Source organism: Heteronotia binoei, chromosome 4 (assembly GCF_032191835.1).
Source record: "Heteronotia binoei isolate CCM8104 ecotype False Entrance Well chromosome 4, APGP_CSIRO_Hbin_v1, whole genome shotgun sequence".
NCBI lineage: Eukaryota > Metazoa > Chordata > Lepidosauria > Squamata > Gekkonidae > Heteronotia > Heteronotia binoei.
In genome coordinates, this window is record NC_083226.1 from 49432434 (window position 1) to 49456545 (window position 24112).

The 24112-nt window shown below is 43.7% G+C and overlaps 1 protein-coding gene and 1 non-coding gene across 3 annotated transcripts in view; both read left to right on the plus strand.

Moving 5' to 3' along the window:
- Positions 1-13316, plus strand: part of HAUS6 (HAUS augmin like complex subunit 6) — a 28101-nt gene extending 14785 nt beyond the window's left edge. Inside the window, exons 13-17 of one of the 2 annotated variants that reach the window (XM_060237243.1) lie at positions 1079-1142; positions 6052-6231; positions 7754-7877; positions 9054-10014; positions 12341-13316. In XM_060237243.1, coding sequence (XP_060093226.1) covers positions 1079-1142; positions 6052-6231; positions 7754-7877; positions 9054-10014; position 12341 — 1330 coding nt within the window. In that variant the 3' untranslated portion in view covers positions 12342-13316. Of the gene's footprint in view, positions 1-1078; positions 1143-6051; positions 6232-7753; positions 7878-9053; positions 10680-12340 lie in introns of those variants that run through there. The other variant, XM_060237244.1, reaches the window with a different exon arrangement.
- On the plus strand, positions 882-1012 carry LOC132570663 (small Cajal body-specific RNA 8). The gene has a single exon (XR_009555362.1). It is a non-coding gene; the product is annotated as a small Cajal body-specific RNA 8 (non-coding RNA).
- Positions 13317-24112: the final 10796 nt, after the last annotated feature.

Sequence of the window (24112 nt, forward strand, 5' to 3'; positions counted from 1 at the left end):
GGGAAACGCTGCTGACTACCAGAATCCAGTCCTCCCTTCTGAGTGTTTGTGTGATCTGTTTGTACAAGGAGTCTGCCTAGATGGGCTGGCGGAACTCCCACAGAGAGTTTCCCTCACAGAAGGTACCTCATTTTGCCCCTTTCTGACTTCAAACTCTGACAGAAGCTCAGCCCAGCTCTGTCTCCATAAGGAACTCAACCCTACTGGCTGTTCTCAGTTCCTTGTCCGATTGCTCTCACACCACAACTGAGCAGCCTAAGCCCCAGTCTTCACACTCCAGACTCTCTCTGAAGACTCCAAACTAAACTGAAAACCCTGAAGCATTCCCTTCTGCAAGCCCCTTCATTTTGCTACATTTCAGTTACCATGTCTCGTCCTAGCCAATAGTTGCAAGCCTGTTCTCCAGCTTCTCAGGCTAAGTTTCTGAGTCCATCACAGCATTCTATACAGCTGAGGAATCTCCCTTTACTGCCTAGCAGCTTCCCCAGTGGCCCAATCCTCGTCTGTCCTGGGTCAGGGCTGAGAAGGGAGGAAGGGAGTGACTGGAAAGAGGTGGCCACCATGGCCTCTGAGGAAGCACTTTGTGAGGCCGCAGTAGGGTAGCAGCCCTTTCTGAGGCCAGTTGATGGAGAGGACATAGAGAAGCATTGGAGACGTGTCTGTCTCTGAGGTAAGACTGTTCTGATGGTTTGTTCAGTGTTCCTGGGCCTACAGTAGGCAAGGGACAGGGGAGTCAGCCAGTGGGAACCCAGAGGTTGAGCGTACCCATCAGCCAGTGGCAATGCTCCCATTTGGCCATCACCATAGGGGAATTATTGTCTATGATACTGCCATTCTATTTTGTTTGTGCTTTTCTGTAACTGACTTCAACTTTTTATTTCTGGGAGGCTGATACCCAAATAGAGAAAAGCTTTTCTCTAAATGTCACAAGTTCTCCCTATAACAAAGCTGCCTTTTGATGACCGGGACGAATTGAGAGAAATCGTAACGGACAGATACGGGGCATACAAGTTTCACTGACTGAAGAAATTGCCTGAACTTGCCTGTATACATTTAGCAATGCCTATTTCTTTTTCAGAAATGTTACATCTTCTCATTGTGCTACAGAGCCTGAAAATGGAATGCAGATACCTTCTGAGAAGGTAACCCTTCAGTAGCTTCCAGTATTGACAAAAAACTGAAGCTTGTACTCAAAAGTAGAATGGGACAGGACGACCAAAGCTATGTATTTAGCAAAGATTTTCTGACATTTAGAAATATGTCATTCATTGCTGGTGAGATTGCAAGAAAGAACTACTGTGACTGAAAATTCATTTGGGAGCTTTCTTGCTACAGACAGGTGCACATCCTCTGTATAATCTCTGTAATCTTGGGACCTGAAGTTACCTGAGGGTGGGTGAAGGAGACTACCACAGCTGAAAGCAGGGTGAGCGAACGGCAGGTCCAAGAAGCCTCCTGGAGGCAGCATTACTAAAGAATGTGATTCAGCTTTGTAGAATTAAATCTCATATTTAACTGGAACCAAGTGGAAAGGTCAAACAAATGTTTCCATGCATTCCACAAGTTTTCCCATTGGAATTTGAACATTTCTCTGTTGTGTCCATGGCAAAATTTCTGCTTCCCGTGTGGAGGCTGTTTTAAAAAGGTGAAGGTAGTCCACTGTGCAAGCACCAGTCGTTTCTGACTCTAGGGTAATGTTGCATCATGACGTTTTCATGGCAGACTTTTTATGGGGTGGTTTGCCATTGCCTTCCCCAGTCATCTACACTTCCCCCCTGCAAGCCGGGTACTCATTTTGCATACCTTGGAAGGATGGAAGGCTGTTTAGACTGTCATAAAGTGTTTTTTGGGGTTCCTGAAATGAAAGGCAGTGAAGTGGTGGTGGATTAGGCTGCAAGGGGTGGTTGCAACTTGAGTTTTACATTAGGTGTACAAGCACATGCATTCTGGATGAAGACTAGTGCTGAAATGAAAGTGGGGTTGGGTTGAAGTGCACATTTCAGATTTTCATTTTCTGTAAAATGTACTCCAAAGCAGTATTTCACTTCCCTTTTAGAGAAGCTGCTTGTAAAAGGATTGCATCTCTACTGTGAATGCTTCCTAACCTTGAAGCTGGTGCATGTAGTTTAAATGAAGCAGAATGTGGACGGGGAGGCACATCCAGATATGTGTCTGGTTCTAATGAAGGCAAATACAGATATTTCCTCTCCCCCCTCCCCCATACTGTTCCTTTCAATGAAATAGGAATGTCCAGCCATCCTTCTCCAACTACTTGCACCTGACCAGGTGTGACTAGAATTGGATCAGGGTGAAAGTCTTGTTGTTTAGTCCTTATTCACTTAGTGATGAAAATACCATCATGGCGTGGCAAAATGGGAGCTAGAATCCAGTTGTTTTGGCAGTCATGTTTTTTCCTCAGAGTATGGTCCATAGGAGAGCATCACCCTCAGTGGTGCATAGAAGGGCATCACCCATCATAGCCAAATCTGGCCATTGTATTCCAATAATGTGTTTATGAAGCAAGTTAGGATTCAATAACTGAAACAGGTGTGGAAGAATATGGGGTTTCTTTCACTCTTCCCCATGACAATGTGTGTTGTGCAATATGATGGTCTTTATTAGGGATGGGCATGAACCAGGGAAAATGGAGGTTCATTGTGATTCATGGGGACACACAAACCATGAACCTTAACGGACCTTCCCATTTACAGAACTGATTTATTTCATGAAGTTCAGGATATGGTAGACAGCTCCTCTGGGGGGTAGAGATGCTAAACTCACAGTGAGTATCCAGTTGACTCTCCTCTACCTGTCTTCCAGGTTTGATGATTGGATTTAGGGGGGGCAGGTTACACTCCCTTCAAAGCAAGTGTCCCCAGGAAAGTGCTTTCTGGGGAAATCAGCCACAGGTTCAGGAGTGTGACAGATGGATCTCTGGCAAGCTAGAAGCTTCAGACTCACAGAGGTGTTAAGAAATAATAATGGAGGAGGTGTTCTGGCAAGACTACCAGTAAGCCTTTCTGCCTGGTGTGAGAAAGACAGGTGGTTCAGAGCCCTGAGTCCACTCCACCTCACACAAACGCGCAGCCAGCCAGAGCTAGTGATAAAAGCCCAATGCAAATTGGGCAGGGGTGCTCCTCTGTTCAGCATGAGCAGAAGGACAGGTGCCTTATATCCTTGAGTAAGCAGCAAACTCCCCAACACAGAAGGAATGATTCCCAGTTCCCTTCTGTCTCTGACCAGTTATGCATTAGTCCTTTAATCCTGGTTTAGCCCTGTCCACAAAAACTGACATTCTACACTAGAATAATAGAATCAGAGAAACCAACTCTATGAGTTCAGTGTAGAATGTCAGCCTGGGGACAGGGCTAAACCAGGATTAAAGGTCTAGTGCAAAATAACTATCTGTCTCAAGTAATTTGCCTGTTGCTGACAGAAAACAATGGTTGCGTGTGAGCTCCCATAGAGTGGAATAGGAGCTCTCCATACCATACCAAACCTTTAATGGCTTGAACGTATGAAGCTGCCTTATACTGAATCAGACCCTTGGTCCATCAAAGTCAGTATTGTCTTCTCAGACTGGCAGCGGCTCTCCAGGGTCTCAAGCTGAGGATTTTCACGCCTACTTTCCTGGACCCTTTTTGGAGATGCCAGGGATTGAACCTGGGACCTTCTGCTTACCAAGCAGATGCTCTACCACCGAGCCACTGTCCCTCCCCATAACAGTTAGCATAACAGTTGCAAATAAAAAATACACAGAATATAAAAATTTAAACATTGGAGATAAACTCAAAATGAAACCAAGCTTACAGATGCATTCATACATGGTCAGATTTAAATTTAAGGATGTCAGCCAAAACTTTTGCCACAGCCTCGCTAACCTTCCCCTCAGTATCATTCAATAAATAATAACAGGGTGGCAGAATAGATAAATCTGGGGAGAAAGAAAGCTTACAAAAAAATCTTTACAGAGATTATGATAAAAGGAACAATCAAGCAATATATGCTGAATTGAGTTGGGAATATTCGCTTCACAGGAACAGAGTCTGTCGCCCATAGAGACTCGATGATATCTCCCTTGTAAAACTTTGGAGGGAAACGCATTTAGTCTAGCCAGCATAAATGGCCTGCGATGACTTGGAATGATTAAGTCTGATAGATAATGGGAATTTTGCCGCAGAAAGCATAAAGACCTAAGGAAGCTGGGGAGCAAATATAAGGGTCTGTTGGCCGTAGTTTCATTTCCTCCAACTCCCACAGTCTCAATTCATCTGAAGATATATGACTCATCAGAAGTAAAAAAATCATCAACCTCTATTCCCAACTGGTTGTTTGGACATAAGCACTGCTGTCAGGATGAAATATATGGGTCTCTTTTCATACAATCAAGAAGTCTGTTAGGATCTGTTCTAAAGTGAATTTTGAGCCAGAATTTAAACACTGCAATCCAGGTTTTTGTCTCCACCAGAGACTGACCCACTTCAGAGCAGAGAGCAAAGTAGGACACACATTTTGGCATACCAAGAATTTGTCTAAAGAATGAGGCTTGAATGCCCTCCACTTTCCTTGTAAATGCTGAGATCCATATAGGGATACCATAGAGAATTTGGGCTAGCGTTTTGGCTTTGAACACCTTAATTGCTGCTGGAACTAATTGGTTGCCCCTTGCAAAGAAAAACTATTTAATTTGAGCAGCCGAACATTTAGCCAAGTTGATGGTGTCGTTATGATGTGAAACCCAGCTTAACTTGTGATTAAAAGAGATCCCCAAGTATTTAATATTTTTTGTTGGCTCAGTTGTTAATAAATATTGCCAATAAACCATCTCTGTGGGCGCCAGCAATCTGAAAAGACAACTACTTTAGATTTGGCATAATTGATAGAGAGTGAATTACAATTACAGTAGTCATAGAAGGCATTCGAATACCTTTGCAGGCCCACACTTGTGCAAGAGAGGATGGTAGTATCATCGGCATAAAGTAATAAGGGGACCGCTCGGCCTGCTAGTTTAGGCGGATGGCCATTAATAGGGTTCAAAAATTGAGCCAGGTCAGTTAAAAATAAATTTAAAAGATGCGGGGCCAACACGCAACCTTGTTTAACCCCCTTTAACACTGGGATTTTGCTAGTCAAGTCACCCCAGAAGAAAATTTCATTTGGCAAAAAGTAATAGAATGAAGTTTCCTCAAGAAAAACAGAAGACGAGGGTCCATTCCCAGGTAACCTAGCTTAATCCATAGTTGGGCTCTATCGAATCAAAAGCGCCCTTCAAATCGATGAAGGCAGCATATAATTTTTTTGTCCTGGTATGCATATATTTTTCAGCAAGGAAGGCCAGAGTGCAGCAATGGTCCATAGCAGATTTGCCTTTAGCTTATTGTCAAGAGAACTTTCTTAAAGCTATCTGGATTTGATCTGTGCAAGCATCTTGCAGCACAGTCCTAAAAGCACTTTCCTGGGAGTAAGTCCTATTGAATAACATGGGACTTATTTCTGAGTAGACCTACTTAAAATTACTCCCTAAACTGCCTTAAAGCAATCTGACTGAATCTCTCCTCAGCAGGCTGCTAAGAAGTCTTTCTCTGCTCAGCTGATGCTAACCAATCAAATGGGAACAGCATTGAAGCTCTCTGGCTTCTGTGAAGAATTAACCCTTCACAGTCTTTCAGCTGCTTGTACAGCGCTTCTGAGCTTCTTAAAAGTGCAGTTGAGCTTTGGAGGGCCACTGTTGGTGTTTCAGGGCTGCAGGAATCCATCCTCCCCCGTTGCTTCGATGATCATAATTGATCGGCGATAGCATGTCTGCTGTGGACACTGCTGCACCATGCCTGAACCTCCGGAAAACACATGGAGGGTCGTTGAGGCAAGATTGCATGGACCTTGGCTTGTGAACCACAACTCGGCCAATTTTAGTTATGAATTTAGGGTTGTGGACAGGTTTGTTCCCATCCCTAGTTTTATCTGTAAGCCAATCCCCTTTTAGTTCTTGTATTAATTTCCTGTTAGCTGTAAGCCTGTCCTTTTAATCCTTGTGTTAATTTCCCGTTCTAGGGATCAACTATTGAAACTCCCAAGAGGATTGAATATTCCAGTTCTCAAATCTTAAAATACAAAGGAAGGAATAAACAAACAGATGCTTCAAGGAAAAGACATGCTGACATGTCCAAAAAGCCATCATCAGTTAAAAGTGAAGATCCTCTTAAGAAAGCACAAGAGCAACCGGCAGACATTGTAAGGAATATGTTAATAGTTTTCATTCGTTTAAGATTATATTATAAAATTATCACAACTTGATTGCTTTTGTACTCACTAGTTCCATTAGGATTAAAATAAGCTATTTAAAATTAGCTTACATTCAGTTGAACATTTTATTGGAAACCTGGATGATGTGAGTTGTTTTCTCTGTTGCTCTTTGAAGATGAAGAGTTGGATTTATATGACCTAACTAGTCTTCTGATCATTAACTTTTGGGGCAGGGTTTAATTGCTGGTATTACACATATAATAATAATAATTGGCAGAATAATAACAATAAAATAATAATTGACAGTAATAATACAATAAAAATCAAGAGAAGCAATGAAAACTAGGACTGCTTCACGTGATGGGAAATTCTGATGAATTCCTGTTGTATGGACGTATGAAATGGGCACATGCTGAATGTTGAAGCAATTTCCACACACAATATTATATAAAGAGAATACAAAGATAGCAGCTGCTTAATGGAAGGCAAATAACATTACTCTGTTTATGCTAGTTTTCGGTGCATGGGCGCCTTATCTGTTTTAATTCATAAGTGATTTTATAGCTACCCCAGCAGTAAGCCAGAACCAATACACTTAGATGTTGGGGAGACTTCCAAGTCAGAGCCATTAGCATTGGTGTGTAGAAGGTGGAATGTTTACCAGGTAATCATGTATTTAACCACTATATTCTAAGTAGAATATAGCAACAGCAAACAGCATACTTTGCTGTTTCAAGGTTTAACAGTCCTCTTTTAAATAAGTATTTTAAAATCCTGTTTATACTAGTGTTTGAAAAAGTTCTCTAGTGAACTAATACGACTTGAATCTGAAGTGTGCATGCACACTTATATCCATAATTTAGCTTTGTTGGTCTTACAAGTGCCAATGGACCCGAACTTTGTTCCGTTGCTTCAGACTGCCTAATGTCCTTCCTTCATCCGGTGTGCAGTTCTGGTCGCTGCACCTCAAAAAGGATATAGCATTGGAGAAAGTCCAGAGAAGGGCAACTAGAATGATTAAAGGGCTGGAGCACTTTCCCTATGAAGAAAGGTTTAAACGCTTGGGACTCTTTAGCTTGGAGAAACGTCGACTGAGGGGTGACATGATAGAGGTTTACAAGATAATGCATGGGATGGAGAAAGTAGAGAAAGAAGTACTTTTCTCCCTTTCTCACAATACAAGAACTCGTGGGCATTCGATGAAATTGCTGAGCAGACAGGTTAAAACGGATAAAAGGAAGTACTTCTTCACCCAAAAGGTGATTAACATGTGGAATTCACTGCCACAGGAGGTGGTGGCGGCCACAAGTATAGCCACCTTCAAGAGGGGTTTAGATAAAAATATGGAGCACAGGTCCATCAGTGGCTATTAGCCACAGTGTGTATGTATATATAAAATTTTTTGCCACTGTGTGACACAGAGTGTTGGACTGGATGGAACGTTGGCCTAATCCAACATGGCTTCTCTTATGTTCTTATGTTCAGGCTTTCCTTTTTTTATTGACTGCAGGTGGCAGATGCAGTTGTATCTGATTTGTCACAGAAAGGAAAAGAGTTGGATGGCCTGATTGGTACCTTAGCCTTTAATCCCTTCTTAACTAGGAAGCAAATTCCACTGACCCCAGAAAATCTGAGTGAGTATTTTTAGAAATATTTAACCCTTAATTATGTCTCTCTCCTCTCGGCTTGGCTTCGCGAACGAAGATTTAAGAAGGGTGCAATAGTCCACGTTTGCTGCAGGCTCGCTGGTGGCTGACAAGACCAATGTGGGACAGGCAGGTCCGGCCACAGCGGCTGCAGGGAAAAGTCTGATTTAGGGTTGGTCCTGTAGCAAAATTTTATGTAAAATTTTAGTAAAGATCCTTGTTGTATTACAGTGGGTTCGTAGTTGATGTGTTTAAGGATATTTCCTTTGATGCAGGATTAAGTTAATTTACAGAATGGTTTTTCTCTTACAGCTCAACTTTATATCTGGCAGTTTCTAAAAGGTGCACACAGATTTTTAGCATGCAAGGACTGTGCATGTTCTGTGATTCCTTTATACTGTCATTCAAGCATAGAATATAAGCCCAGCATTTTGTACTCTGAGTGAATCTGTAGCCTTTATGGCTGTAAAAACAGGTCTGGCATTGTATGGACAAATGACTGTTAAAATTTCACCATTGGGGAGAATGTCCACTGTAAAAACCTCCCTCCCTCTGAGGTTATGGCTTAAACAGTCCTTCCTTACTTTGCATTGCTAGAACAAAATAAGAACATTGAGAGCCAGTTTGGTATAGTGTTAAGTGTGTGAACTCTTCTCTGGGAGAACCGGGTTTGATTCCCCACTCCTCCACTTGCAGCTGCTGGAATGGCCTTGGGTTAGTCATAGCTATCGCAGAGGTTGTCCTTAAAAGGGCAGCTGCTGTGAGAGCCCTCTCAGCCCCACCCACCTCACAGGGTATCTGTTGTGGGGGGAGAAGATAAAGGAGGTTGTAAGCTGCTCTGAGTCTGATTCAAAGAGAAATCTGCAGTCTTCAAAAACATGTGCAAAATTGATGCAGACCAGTAAAAAAAACCCCCAATTGATAATGCATAGTCTTGCATTAAACTCTAGTTATTCTTTCCTGAAGGATCTTACATTTGTGGTATTGTGGACAGTGGGAGACTGTATGAAGGTGAAGCTAGAGGGAAGCCCTGTTCTGCATGCTACCAATGAGTTGTAAAGACAGCATTTCAACTTGTAATGCTATATAGACCTTTATTTGGGATGGGATTGACTAGAATGTGAAGGCACATTTAACCTTTTTCTTGTTTTGTTTCAATTTTAGTTACTGAAATTAGAAGCTCATGGAAAAAAGCTATTCAGGCTGAAGAACCCTCAAGTATGGAATTGCATCATGCTGCATTGTCAGAACACATGCCACAGGATGAGGTCCCTGTGCTTAGAAACCGAATAGATTCAAGTATGGCATGCTTTATGTCTTTATGCATGTCTGATACTGTGAAGTCGCCATTCCAGGAAATACAGTCTCCATTTAGACTTCAGGAAGTCGGTACTAGCCCTAATGAACTGCGGTCTCAGCAAGCAGATGTTGACTCACTAGATGATCAGATGTATTGCAAAGAAGGGTTAGTATGCACTTTTCCAAATAAATACAAAACAGAAAATCCAGAACTGGCTCTTGAGAGTTTTAATGAGCCAGATTGTGGTCCAGAAGGAGATTTTGCAAAAGAGATCCAACCATCTTATCTGTGTCAGAATTCTTCAATGCATACAACTCTCTCATGGGATGCTTCTCAGAAAAGTAACTTTAATTTAAATAGCCAAGAAGATATCCATCTGGGCATACTTCAAGAAACTCTCCAAGAGGAAGGAGGAGGAGAATCCAGTATTTCAGAAGCAGAGGAGGTGACAGAAGAAAACACCATCAGAGATCACATTTTTGCAGATAATCCAGGGAAAAAAGAGCAGAGATTAGATTTTCAGTCTATTCAGAATAGATATAAAGCACTGAAAAAGACTTTTGCTGAAAACCAGGAATCACCTGAAATCCCAAGGGCAAGATCGGAATTTAGTCTTACTCAAACAAGTTTGGGAACAGATTATGTATTTAGCCCTATGGGAAAGTCATATGCACTGGATGCAGAACTTGTCAAGAAGCCATCGCATGAGACGCTGCTTGAAAGAAGAGTCAGTCTTTCCCCTCTTGATGCCTTTGCTCCAGTCCATCCAAGAGACAGGTTAAGCAGACAGGATCAAGGAGATGTGCTTCGTAATGTAAAAAGTTAGTATTTACCTGATTTTCTTACGTGTTGTGTTTCTGTATGTACAGAGCCTTAGTATTCCTTTGTTTCCATTGTGTAACTTCAAAGTACTTGCTCACATTGAGTGGGAGTAGAACAAAGTCGGAGTCCAGTGGCACCTTCGTCTGACGAAATGTGCATGCACATGAAAACTTACATGCTGTATAAAACTTTGTCAGTCTTAATGGTGCCCCAACTTTGTTCTATTGCTCCTGACCAACACAGCTGCCCATCTGGATCTATTGAGTTGGAATGTTAGCTGCATCTGCTGCTTCTCAAGATAAATGAAAACCTTTGATGGAGTGGTCCTTTTTGAAGGCTGAAACTGGTGAAAGTTTTCAAAAGGACAGCTGTGTGTGCCTTTTCAATAAGCCTTTGAGTATATATTCTGTGCAAAGTCCTACTAATAAACCACAGCAAGTGTGTAGGAATAAAATTATCCCAAGTATTTTAAAATAAATAATTATATGTATTAAAACTTGAAAACTAGGGACTGAGACAGTTCGCCATACTTTGAGAGAGAAACCCAGATTCATTGTACGAAGACATTAGTTTATCTGATGCTACAGGATCACTTTTTATATGAACCTTTTTCTTGTAAATAAATCTTGTAAATACTTGGATGTTCAGTAAAAACTTGGCTTCTATGAGCATCTGTATGCAGACATTTTATAACTTGGTTGTTTCCTATCCTTTCCAGAGAAATCTCCTGAGACCCCTAAAATACTGATGCAGTAGGCAGCAGGATTTGCATGGATAAATACATGGTCTGTGGGTGGCAGTAAGGAGCAGTGGTTCAGTAGACACAAATTCTGTAGCTGGAAGACCAGCCTGGCTCGTCCCCTCCCTTCACTGCAGCTGTTTCCTTGCCTGCTCCATGGCTTTTTATTCCTACAAGTCCCATAGTGTCCAATGCTTTACTCCTTGATGTAGAGATTGCTACTGAAAGATGAGATATCAGTCTCTGCTTATATCCTTATATGTGTATTTCATAGGTTCAAAGACATTGTGCTAGCCCCAGCAACAGAGGATGCCTGCAGTTTATTTTAGTTGATTTATATTCTGCCCTTTCCTATGAGCGGGCTCAGAGTGGAGAACAACATAATTTAAACCACAATCAATACATACATATTAAAATCATTAAAACAATGCAATAAAACCATTAAAACAATATAACAGCATAGGCGACAGTTCTAATTGGGTACGCTCAGCGTATCAATGTAGCTATAGGCCTGAAATGAAGTAAATTGTGTAATATATACTGGAACCAGGAACTACATGAAACAGCTTGCACACATGGACCTGGTTTCAGAGGATCTTCCATCTAGGTCTGTATGTCTACAGGGGCTTTTGAGTTTTTTTTCTCCAGCCATGCTATCCCACCAAACAGCCTTGGAACCTGTTGGGACTTTACAGGGCAGCTTGTGTTCAGAGGATAGAAAGGCCTTGGGCTCATTTAATTTAACCTTTGAATCCCAGTTATAGAACAGATCATTTGATTTTATATATAAAGGTTCTTATGTAAATAGTTTTTGCACAGATAATGGTGCATGTAGACATTCATTCTTGTGAGCATGTCCATGCTTCAGAACTGAAACAGTTCCATGTACACAGTAAACAGTAATTTTGTCTGAATTGCAAACTCTGCTTTGTTCTACTTCCTCTACAGTAGAGTTTCAAACAGCTTTTTAATCATGATTTGGAATCCTGATGTAGAGGAACGAGAACAAGCCATGGTGTACAATTCAGAGAAGATAACTTGCTCTGGAAGGGTTAAATTTCCAATCTTTTCAGGTGTGTTGGGGGCGAGAGTGTTTCTTGGTCTTCATATAATGGCAAGTTATGGTTCAGATGTAAAGACAAACTCTGTCACTTTGCAGATCATGGCTGTAAAAACATCCCCTTGCAACTTCAATTTTGTATTCAAGAATTTTAGTATAGTCCAGGGGTGGCCAAACTTGTTTAACATAAGAGCCACATAGAATAAACATCAGATGTTTGAGAGCCACAAGACAGGAAGGAAGGCAAATAGATAGGAGCGGGAGAGAGAGTTGGAAAGAAAGCAACTTTAACTTTAAATGCTTTCTCCAAGCCAGTTGATGGGGTGGTGGGGGCTTTGAGAGCCACACAATATGTGTGAAAGAGCCACATGTGATTCCTGAGCCACAGTTTGGCCAACACTGGCATAGACCTTCACTTCATATATAAACCTGCTTATTTGTGAGTCCTATATGCTTTTAAAGCCATACTATTTAGGCAAGTTTTTTAAAAAAACAAAAGATGCTGAATAATTCATGTGATTCTTTTTCAGAAAAACAGTGATGCTGGATACAAAGGAATCTCCATCTGCAAAGACCTGTCAAGATGAAGGGTTTTCATTGTACAATTATGATGCACTGAGCTTGGATTATAACAATTTGTAAACTCTCATCTAAAGTATTTTCTCCAGTTTTTAATACTTAAAATGATACTTTTCTATTAACTAAAGTTAGTCCTGACTGATTTGATTTGATGTAGAGATTCTGAAGCATTGATAAAATGTAAGAACAGTTGTAAATAAGAACATGTAACAGTAACACAGTGAATCAGATATTAGTGTCTTGTTGAAATGGGTAATTGCATTACATTTCAATCAGATTTTGGAAGAGAACAAGACTTTTCGTATTTTTCCAATGATTTTTTTTTTGTAAATAATTGGCTAAGCCAATTGTTTACTTGCAGATTTCATTTTTTCCTCTTATGTGGGAAACCTAGGTGTTGAAAACAGTCTTAACTATAGATGCAAGTGTCAGTTTTCAGCTATCCAGGGATAAGTGCTTTCAAGTAACCTGTCTGGATATTTTGTGCCTGTGTAAATACACTAGAACAGAAAAACTTCAATTTCTCCAAAATTGCCTTGAGTACCAGTAGCATTCTCTGGATACTCAGTTTACTCCTCTTCTGGCTAGGCGGTCTGCCGTAGTGTATATAAAAGTTGGTTGGTTTTCAATAATTGCATTCAGTGAATGATTTGATTTAGTTCACTGGCATTTTGACTTGGGGAAGTAGAGGAATACTGACTACAAGATGGTAAGAGATGCTAAAATAGAGTAGTAGGTATTATGTACTAATGCAAATTATGGGGAATTTGCTTTGACTTACTTGCCCCAAACCACTAGATAATTCACCAAATTCTAATAACCAGTGACTTCAAACTCATGTTTATCTTAAAGTATTTATTAATGTTTTCCATTTGAAAAACTGGTTTAGCACAATAAATGTTCCTTGCTGAAATCTTGAAGATTAAAGGGGTTTTTTTCCTTTGTTGAACTCTATGGAATAATGTTAAATTTGTTTAAATCTTGAGTCTGGGGAACAAATCCAATTGGCATGTGATAGCTGTTGATTTAGTTTCTCTTGCCTTCCACCCAAGCCTGCCCTCAGTCTGAGGGATCTGCTCATTTACAGGTAGAAACTGCAAACCCAGTCACCAGGGGGAAAAATAAATAGGCCTCTTTTTTGCTAAAGGGAAAAAAAAACTGAGGAAGATACAAACCCCTAGGAGAAGCTGAAGGAAGACATGCTGTTTCCAAATTGAGGTGTGTCTGCTACAACACTTAGATGCTCAGCTTTGGGTTTGGTGTATAGTACTGCAGAATATGGTGCTTCATTGTGGCTCAACAGCCCCCTTGTCCACAAACATGATGTCCAACTGAATACAATAAGAACCATCAGCAGATGTATTAAACCCATTCCAACCTATTGGCTACCTACCTTACCACATTGCTCCCTCACATCTCCAAAGGCATGATGTTCTTCATCATGAATATAGAAAAATAACTGAAAACAGAGTTGTCTGTACACAAAGACTTAGCTGACGGAGGCCTATGCAGACTCAAGTCCTGACACCTGGCTATAAGCTATACAAATCCTGCAATCACAAAATTCTGATCTTGGGAATGAATGGTTGCAAACGGATGCAATCAGTTCTACATGATATCCATAAACTTGATAAACATCAACAAAAAGTCTGCAGGATTTGACTTGCTACATAAAATATGGAAGATGGCTAATAGAACACAAACAGGTTTTGGCAGCTGTTCAGACCTGTTGTTTAAAGAGGCAAAATACTAGGACCCGAATGCAATTGTGCTACAGCCTGCCAAACTTTTCCATCTGCCACAGGAATGTGAGCAGCACACTTTCCAGGGAGATGTAATGAAGCTCTTTGTACTCTCCTCAGGTGCAACTGAGTGGACTGAAAATTTAGAAATTTGTGTTTAAGGGGATTGCCCAGTCTGTCTGCATAACCCTTGTATCTACTTGGTTACACATATTATATGCTTCCTGTGAATAACTCTGATAAATATGATAAAAATCCAAATACCTGGTCTGCCTTGTTCAGTGGAGGGATGATAATATTTGAGTACTTTTTTGCATGTGGCAAGAAAATATAGGTCCAAAATTTGAAACCATGAAAAAGGCTGATGGTGCTTTAGCATAGGGACGTGTACAGGTTTGTTTTGCATAGAGTGCAGACACCAAGTAACACTTGCCTCAGTTCTGCACCAGCTTTTGATTTATTCTAGCTATATAAGTGATAAATCTGGCTATATAAATAATTTTATCCCAACTATGTAAATCAGGGGTGTCAAACATGGAGGGCTCCTATTAGGCGCCTGAGCAACTGGCTGTCATCTGCTTCCTTCTCCCTATATCTTGCTTCCTTTTGCATCTCAGCTTACTTTGCATGGCTTGCTCAATTGCACAGGAGCTACAGAGCAAAACCTATTTTCTCCATTGGCTGAGGTTTCTCCCTTGGGGAAGGGGGGGGGAGGCAGAACTTGTTTTTCCAGGCTCTCTCAATCATACAGCAGCTACTGAGCCAACCTTCTCTTCTATTAGCTGAGGCTCTTCCCCCCTAGTTCCCCAGGGAAGGAAGGAAAGAGCCACAGCTTCCTTTGCCCAGATCTTCTTTGTGGTCTCTGTGCTTCACACTCATGGGATACAGCGCCTGTGCCGATCCCCGAATTGGTACCTAAAAAGCCCAGAATTTTTTCACGCTCGGCACCAACGGACATGCGCAGGCGTCCCAGTGCACGTGCTCGCCGGTGCCAGTGCGAGGATCCCGCCAGTTCCTTTCTGACCGCTGTGCTGAGAGGATCTTCTTTCATGTCCCTGGTTGGTAAAGTAATTTTAGGATTGCTTTTCTTGTTGTATATAGCCCGTTTGTTATTTTCTTAGTGTAGTTAGTTGTTAGATAGTGTTGTAAAAAAAAAAAAGGTTGGACTTGCCCTTCGGCGCCCAGTTTTCCCCTCAGAGACTTTTCTGGGTGGGCTTTTCCCTTGGTCTATGGAAAGACGTTGGGTTTTTTTTTAAGAGGTGCCGCTCCTGTGGGAAGAAGATTGCCGCCTCCCCCTGACGGCCATTCCCTCTGTCTCCTTTGTTTGGGTGAGGGACATCGTGTGGATTCGTGCTCGCACTGCCTGAGTTTTTCCAAACAAACTCGCAGGAATCGAGCGGCGAGGCTTTCGGCTGCGTTGGTTGAGTTGGCACTTCGCTCTCAAAAGATGGCATCGGGCCCGTCGGTACTGATGGGAGAGGCCGTGGCCCCAAATGTCACATTGGCTGATACATCACTGATCAGGACCGAGATGCCAGTCGAGTGCGGGCGTTCCACAAAATGACCTTCTGAAGGGTCAGTGGACACCCCAGCTAAGAAGCGTCGGGATGACTTGGGGACCTGATCATCTGCACCGAAGAAGGTGAAATCTAAGGAGAAGCGGAAGAAGAGATCGTCCCGCACTCCTTCCCCTTCTCATGATGCTTCGACATTGATGTCGACTGCTCCACCGAGGAAGATCTCAGCGTCCCCACATCTTAGCCCTTCGGTGTCGAGAGGCAGTGCTTCGCAGCAGTTGCGTCTATCGGCATCGGAGCAAGAGATCGACCTCACTCAGCACTCCCATTCTTTGGGGTCGAGGTGTCACAGTGAGAGCGACTCTGTCTTGGAGGTGGAGGTGTCAGCACCGATGGAGCCGTCGGTACTGCTGGATCAGGCAAGAGGTCGGAGAGAGCTGGAACCGACCACCGTAGCTCGCTGCTTCCCGCCGCTTCCACTGTGGGAGCAGTGCCAGTGGCCTCCCTTCGCCTATCCATACCCGCAGTACCAGTGGTACCCCCTCGGGAGTCTGCAGACTGGGACCAGCAATCCGAGGCATCCCATATGTCAAGGCTTTTCCAGCATTCTAGGCGGCGTCCCTCGGCATCGATGTCCGTCCCGCCTGAAAGACACGGCGTAGTGGTGGAGGAAGTCCAGCCTAGGTCGTTGGTGTCGATCCGGTCACCCATCAGAGTCAATGCCGGTGCTCTTGGAACATTCTTTGAGGAGAGAGTCTTCATCGTCAGACACCGAGGTCGGTACCGATGATCTGGACAGGGCTTTGGAACCTTCGCCAGTGTCTCATACCGCTGAGGATATTCCTATTTCACCATCGGAGGATCTAAAGTCATATGGGGACCTGGTGAAGAGGATGACACTTTCCCTCTCTCTCCCGGTGACACAACTGCAACCTGTTGTAGACGACACTGTATTCGACATCATGCAGAGGGATACGTCTACAACGGTTGCCCTGCCTGTTACAAAAGTCATCTTACAGGCGGTGAAGGAGCCCTGGGCGAAGCCTGCTTCCACACCTGTGTCATCAAGAAGGTTGGACCACATGTACCGCGTTCAAGAGGTCAGAGCTGAATTTCTGTTCACGCATCCAAAGCCCAATTCGGTGGTCGTATCCTCCTCGTCAAAGGCATGCAAGACGCACTCCTCTCCACCAGACAAGGAGGGAAAGAAGCTGGACAACGTTGGGAGAAAGTTTGACTCTGCTGGGGTGCTGGGAGTAAAGGTATCTAACTATGCTGCATGCATGGTTAGATACCAATACTCAGTGTGGGAACAACTTGCCCCCCCTCTTGTCTTCCCTGAGTGAGGAGAAGAGGTCTGCTGCAAAGAACTTGCAGAAGGAAGGCTTTGCTGTAGCCAAACAACAACTGGCTGCAGCAAAGCATATGGTGGATGTCTCAGCAAGAACCATCACTTCTGCTGTCTGCCTTCGCCGCCACTCCGGGCTCAGGTCAATGGCCCTCCAGCAAGACACCAGGGCCTTAGTTGAAGATCTGCCCTTCGAAGGTGAAGGCCTCTTCAGCTCGACCACTGACAATGCAGTCCAGGAAATGGATAAAAGTATAAAAACTTCCAGGAACCTGGGTGTCCCGGCGTGTTCCAGAGCTATGAAACCAAAACAGTGGAACAAACCGTGGTCAAAGAAGCCATATAAAAAGTTCTCCCCGGAACAGCAGTGGAGACCTCGCTCTGCCCAACCTGAGAGCAGGTCCCCATACAGGAGGAACAATAGAAACTGCTACGCTTCTGCACAGACCACCGGCAAGTCCAAGGGCGCTCGCCCTCAAAAGCAGGGCCTTTGACTTTCTGGTAGCATGCGTCACTGTCACAACTTCTTTGTCTATCTGCTTCTGCTCATTCCTGTCAGCCTGGAAGTCTATCTCTACGGACAGGTGGGCGCTTTCCATCGTCACGGAGGGCTACAAAATAGATTTTGCTCAGATTCCGAACCAATCTGTGGTAATCACCACACCCCCTTCCCCACCTCTGCTGGCGGAGGTGAGCAACCTCCTACAGAAACATGCCATAGAACGGGTCCCGATGGAGGCCAGGACAGGAGGCTTCTACTCTTGTTACTTCCTGGTTCCCAAGCGGGACGGGGGTTTGAGACCAATCATGGACCTTCGGAATCTGAACAAGTTTATTCTGCACCAGAAGTTCAGAATGTCCACTCTGCAAACAATTCTGCCCCTCATCAACCAAGGGGACTGGATGGCAACATTGGACCTCAAGGATGCCTACTTCCACGTCAGCATCCATCCTGTGTTCAGACGCTTCCTTCGGTTTGCAGTAGGTTCTCAACACTTCCAGTTCAAGGCCCTTCCATTCGGCCTGTCCACTGCACCTTGAGTGTTCACGAAGATGATGAGTGTTGTGGCTTCCCACCTCTGGCTGCAAGGGATAGTTGTCTTTCCATACATCGATGATTGGCTCCTTGTGGTGGAGTCGAAGGAAAGTCTGTCAAACCATATTGCCACCACTCTTCATCTTCTTCACACCTTGGGTCTGCAGGTCAATTTGGAGAAATCACACCTTACTCCATCATGGACAGTTCAGTTCATAGGGGCTTTGCTGGATACTAACCTTCATTGCGCTTTCCTGCCTCAGCAGAGAGCGATGGACATTATCAACCTTGTCGAACTTCTGCAGAGTCGAAAGTGGGGCACGGCGCACTTTCTGATGTGCTGATCTTTGCGAAGCTGAGGATGAGAGGCCTACAACTTTGGTTTCTTCATCAGTTTCGACCGTTAAGGGACTCACCTCAAAAGAGGTTTGTAATTCCACCTGTGACACTTCAAACACTGTAGTGGTGGAAATCAAAGGACAACATTTGTCAGGGGGCTCCCTTCCACCTATCTGTACCAACAGTGATGATCACAACAGATGTGTCTTTATGGGGTTGGGGGGCCCACATGGATGCTCTGTGTGTGTGGGGGGGTCCTTGGCCTTTGAAATTGATTCATTGCCATATAAATTACCTGGAACTGCTGGCAGTTCATTTTGCTCTTCGATCCTTCTGCCCCATGGTGGCAGGGAAGGTTGTTGCTCTGCTTACGGACAATACCAATGCCCTGTGTTACATCAACAGACAGGGAGGGACAGTTTCTCGACGGCTCTGTGCGCTGGCACTGGAACTGTGGTCGGAGTGCCTGCACCAGGACATCTTTGTAAAGGCTGCGCATCTCCCAGGAGTGCTCAACCTGCAAGCAGCTGCAGCGGATGCTGGGGCTGATGGCGGTGACTAGGGCTGGGGCTAATGGCGGTAACTGCAAGCAGACTCCCTCAGCAGGGGTGTGGCTTCCCCGCAAGAGTGGGAGATACAGTGGCGCTTCTTTGAACCCGTGTTTCAGCTCTGGGGGTATCCTCAGGTGGACGTCTTTGCCACAGCTGAGAACCGAAAGTGTCCTCTGTTCTCCAGAGGGGGCTCGGATCCAGAATTGTTGGGAGATGGTCTGCTGTTCCCGTGGGGAGGTTGGTTCCTATATCTGTTCCCACCTCTGCCACTATTGACAAGGGTGGTCAACAAGATCGCAAGAGAGAGACCATGCTGCATCCTGGTGACTCCGTGGTGGCCTCGGCAGAACTGGTTCCCGATCTTGCTCCTACTGGCGAGGGGGGTCTTCTACCAGTTTCCGGCGGAACCGGACCTTCTGTCAGCTCAGGACGGTCATGTATTCCATCACAACGTGCCCCACCTGAAGCTGACAGCGTGGTTCATCGACCCTGTGAGTTCTCCAGCAGAGTCTAACACGTTTTCCTGAATAGCAGGAAGCTGTCTACCCACGCTTCTTATGATAGGAAGTGGCGGAAGTTTCTTCAGTTTTTAGCTGATCCTACAGTTTTGCCCCAGAGTGTGGGACTGCCGGTTATATTTGAGGGGTTTTTTTATCTCTGGTGGATGCTGGCCTTATTTTTTCCTCCATTAAAGTTTATTTGGCGGGAATATCTGCATTCCATGAACCAGTGGAGGGGCATTCAGTTTTTGCACACCCTCATTCTAAGAGATTTTTGAAGGGTTTGCTTAGGCTTCATCCTCCTTCGAGATCACCCCCCAGTTGTGGGATTTGACTCTAGTGTTGGACAGGCTGACTCGGCGTCCTTTTGAGCCGATGGCCACATGCTCGTTACAGCGCCTATCTTGGAAGACTGCTTTTTTGGTAGCCATCACATCGGCACGCTGTGCAGGGGAGCTCACGGCTATGCGTTGTGACTACCCATATTTAGCTTTTCAGGAGTCTGGAGTGTCCTTAGCTCCTGATATTTCCTTTCTCCCCAAGGTGGTTTCTCAGTTCCACCTTAACTTAGAAGTTTGGTTGCCCACGTTTTATCCTACAACTTCCTCGGATGAGGAACGTAGGTTGCATGCTTTGGATGTTAAGCTTGCCTTATTATTTGAGTCGCTCCAAGAATTTTCTAAGGACCAGCATCTTTTTGTTTCTTATGCTGCTCCTAAGGTTCCAGAATCTCGTCTCAGCGGCTTTCAAAATGGCTCACTGAGACTATTAAACTGTGTTATTTGTTGGCTAAGAAGCCATTACCTGGGCCTATTCGCGGACACTCTACAAGAGTGATGGCGACGTCGGTGGAGTTCCTGAAAGGCGTTTCCCTGACGGATGTTTGTAAGGCTGCCACCTGGTCCTCTCCGCATGCCTTTATGAAGCACTACGCGCTAGACGTGCATGCTCAACAGAGGACTCCTCTGCGAGCTGTGGTGCTGCAAGCTATTTCTTCTGGTTGACCATCTTCCCGCCTCCAGGTATGTCTTGCTTGCTAATCTCCCATGAGTGTGAAGAAGAAGATAGACAGGTTGCTTACCTGTAACTGTAGATCTTCGAGTGGTCATCTGTGCATTCACACTACCCACCCTCCTTCCCCACTGCTGACAGTCTCCCTCCAGTAGGGGCTTCCAGCGGTCAGGAAGGAATTGGTGGGATCCTCACGCTGGCGCCGGCGAGCATGCCCGTTGGTGCCGAGCGCGAAAAAATCCCGGGCTTTTTAGGCACTGATTCGGGGATTGGCGCAGGCGCTCTATCCTATGAGTGTGAATGCACAGATGACCACTCGAAGATCTACAGTTACAGGTAAGCAACCTGTCTTTCCCTGGATCCCATGGAAGAAATACAAAGAAAGCACCTTTAAAACCAACAAGTGGCAACGTTTTAAGCGTGTTTTAATTGTGTTTGTATCCTTTATAAAGTTTATAGCTCTGCTACCTAATCTTAAATAGGTACACACATGGCCTAGGCTGACATGGCCTGGCCCAACAAGGTCTCATTTATGTCAAATCTGGCCCTCATAACAAATGAGTTCGACACCTGTGAAGTAAATGATGAATAGCTGTAAATGCTAAAGGATTACGAACAAGGAATTGAGAAACAGGAATTAATTCTTTTTGTTTGTATCTGCATTAGCAATGTTTTCAAAATACTGCTTGAGAGGGAAACAACTTCTGTAGCTCTTTTTGTTTGCATTTGCATTTTAGTTCTCTGTATTTTGCAGATTTGTGACTGCTTGGAATAAATTTAGTAATTCCCAAACCTGAACTGAGACAGTTTGGTGTAGTGGATAAGTGTGCAGACTATTATCTGGGAGAACTGGGTTTGATTCCCCACTCCTCCACTTGCACCTGCTGGAATGGCCTTGGGTCAGCCATAGCTCTGGCAGAGGTGGTCCTTGAAAGGGCAGCTGCTGTGAGAGCCCTCTCAGCCTCACTCACCTCACAGGTGTCTGTTGTGGGAATAAAGGAAATTGTAAACCGCTCTGAATCTGATTCAGACAGAAGGGCGGGGTATAAATCTGCAATTCTTTTTATATCTTAAAATGTCACTTACTCCTTAGGTTTTTGTAGGGCATTGTTTAAGATCTCCTTTGACAGTATTACTGCCTGTAAGGTTCAGGCCTGTCCTGGTGACTTCACAAAGGATCTCCAAGTGACCTCCTTAGGAGGTTATCATCAGTCCCTACTTCTTTGTAGGACAGGTTGGAGTGAGTAGAGGCGTAAGCAGTAGTTTTAGGCAGTGGGGAGAATTCTGCTGCTCAAATGAACCTGAGTAGCTAGGATGTGCAGAACACTTTCTTCCACTACAACCTGCTGCAACACAATATGAAATAATTAGCTTATAAGCTTATTCGTTCTACCCAGTAACTAGACAGAGGATTGACGTCATCTCTCTTTGTTATAATGCCACCTTTGACTTCACAGCTCTCCCCATCTGCTGAAAAATGTCTATGTGAGATCTGCAATTGTGGGTATGTATGTGAACTATCAGGATTCATGTGCGATGTGAAGCCATATTGTTGATATAACTCACAACTGTTGTATTGGCAATTGCTTTGCTTTTTGTGAAATGGCTTTTGCTGGTTCAGGTTGTGAGCACAGTTTAATTCTCCCTCCTCATGTCTTATGGGTAGCCCCATTATATGATGGCATTTTTATTATATGTCTATCCTACTTTCCTTAGAGCTTTCCAATCAGTTTATGAGCAGGCTCCAGGTGGTCTGTCATATATATATATATAGGTGCTGATATAAGGCTCACATCTGCTTAGCTGTTGCGTTGGCATGCTTGCAGGTAATTCACCAGCCAAGATTCTACAGCGTCTGCTCTGATTGGGATGCCCATAGAACTTAGTCATCTCAGCAGGTTCTTCTGTGCAGTGGAGACTATCATAATGTCAAAAGGCGAGCTATTACATTTTTGGCAGGCTACATCAATAGTTTATGTACAGAACTCAGCTGATCTATATTTCACTAGGCAGTAACTATAAAAGTGATCACATAATGGGACAAATCACCCTGACTCGATGCTTAGTTTCTGCAGGAGAAATGACTCGGTTTGAAGAAATTTGCTTAGATTGGAGGGGGATTGTGAAAAAAACTGGTACCATACTTATCTTTTTTATCCATAATTGCTCCCCTTGCTGTTACAACTCTTCTCTTTTTCATACTCGGGTAGGGAGGACTGGAATATTGAAATTAACATAAAATTTTGAGCTGCAGACTGTTCAAAAACCTTTATTATATTGAGAGCTTCTGGGAAGATGGCGCAGTGGTACTGAAGTTATTAGTTGGAACTCCAGCTGATACTTCTGATTGTGAGCCTTAGAGGGGGCTCATTTGGTTGAACACCCCTTAAAAGGGCATCAGGAAGATGCTCCCCAGCAGAGAGAGTTTGTGGAGATAGTGAAGAGATGGAGATCTCTCTGCTAAACTCCGCTCATTTCTCTTGCCGAGGCTTACAAATGCTGTTGTCCAGTCAGCTGTGACCCTCCCGGCACCCTGGAAGATTGAAGGACTTTAATGACTTAAAGATCATAAAACAGTAAGGATCTCTTATGCTTTCTTAGAGAAAATCTACTGGCAGAACTTTGTAGGGAGTCTTTAAAAACTAACACTGCAGAAATAAGTCGAGATTAGCAAACCATTTAATTCTACTCAGTCGGGAGAGTGTGAAAGAAATAACAGTCTAAAATAAATAGAGCTGGAAGGCTGAAAGGTTAACAGGTCTGTGGAGCTATAAATCTGCACGGCAGTCTGTTTCTGGTGATTTATGGAATATAGTACCTGCAGGATCTATGGAAGAGACTGGAAAGGAGAAAGTGTTGTGAGTTTTTTTTTACTGAAAACAGGCTTAGTAGAGGCAGCCACCCCTTTTTCGAAGAATTTGGGTAATAAAAGTGACAGAGTGATTTTTAGCATAAGCAGTCCCTCCCTGTTAGAAGATTGGCTTGTGATATTTACCTGCAACGTAGCTATTTTCAAATGGCAGTGTGATTGAACTTCTGCTACCAGAAGAGAAGGTGTGACGTGGCATAGAGGAGTACTGAGTGGGATCTGAAAAAAACGGTTGTCTGGGAGAAGTGAAATAACTCCGCTAAGAAACTATTTGAACATATGATTGCTGGAGGGTGTAAGGAGTTGTGTGGGAGGAAAGCTGTTGGTATGAAATTGATTGCTGTAGGAGAGTAGTGGGGGTGAAAGAAAAGGAAGTGACGCATTGGACTACTGGAAAGGACAGTCTATAATCGTAACTTGGTGGTTGGAAGGTGCAAAATCATTTAAGGTGGTCTGGTTTCTTTCTTTTTGAAGATGGTTTGTGAAGTTGAAGGCATTTATAGACTTCTAAGGAAACTTATTGGAAAGGGTGGTTGGCTCAGAAGCCAATAGAGAGGGGTACCAGTAAAGTTAATAACAAATATTTTCATTTGAATTGAGTAAACTGATCTGACAAAGAAAGAAATTCTTTTGAAAATGGATCCAAAGAGACTAAAATTAAAAGAGCTTTACAAAGTACATCACCTGGAATGCAGAGATCTGTAGCAGCAGCAATTGAGCAAGATGCGATAGGGAAATTACAAAAAGCGATGATGGAAGGTTTTAATCAGAATCAAGATGCTTTGCAAGATATTAAAAGGGAACTTAACG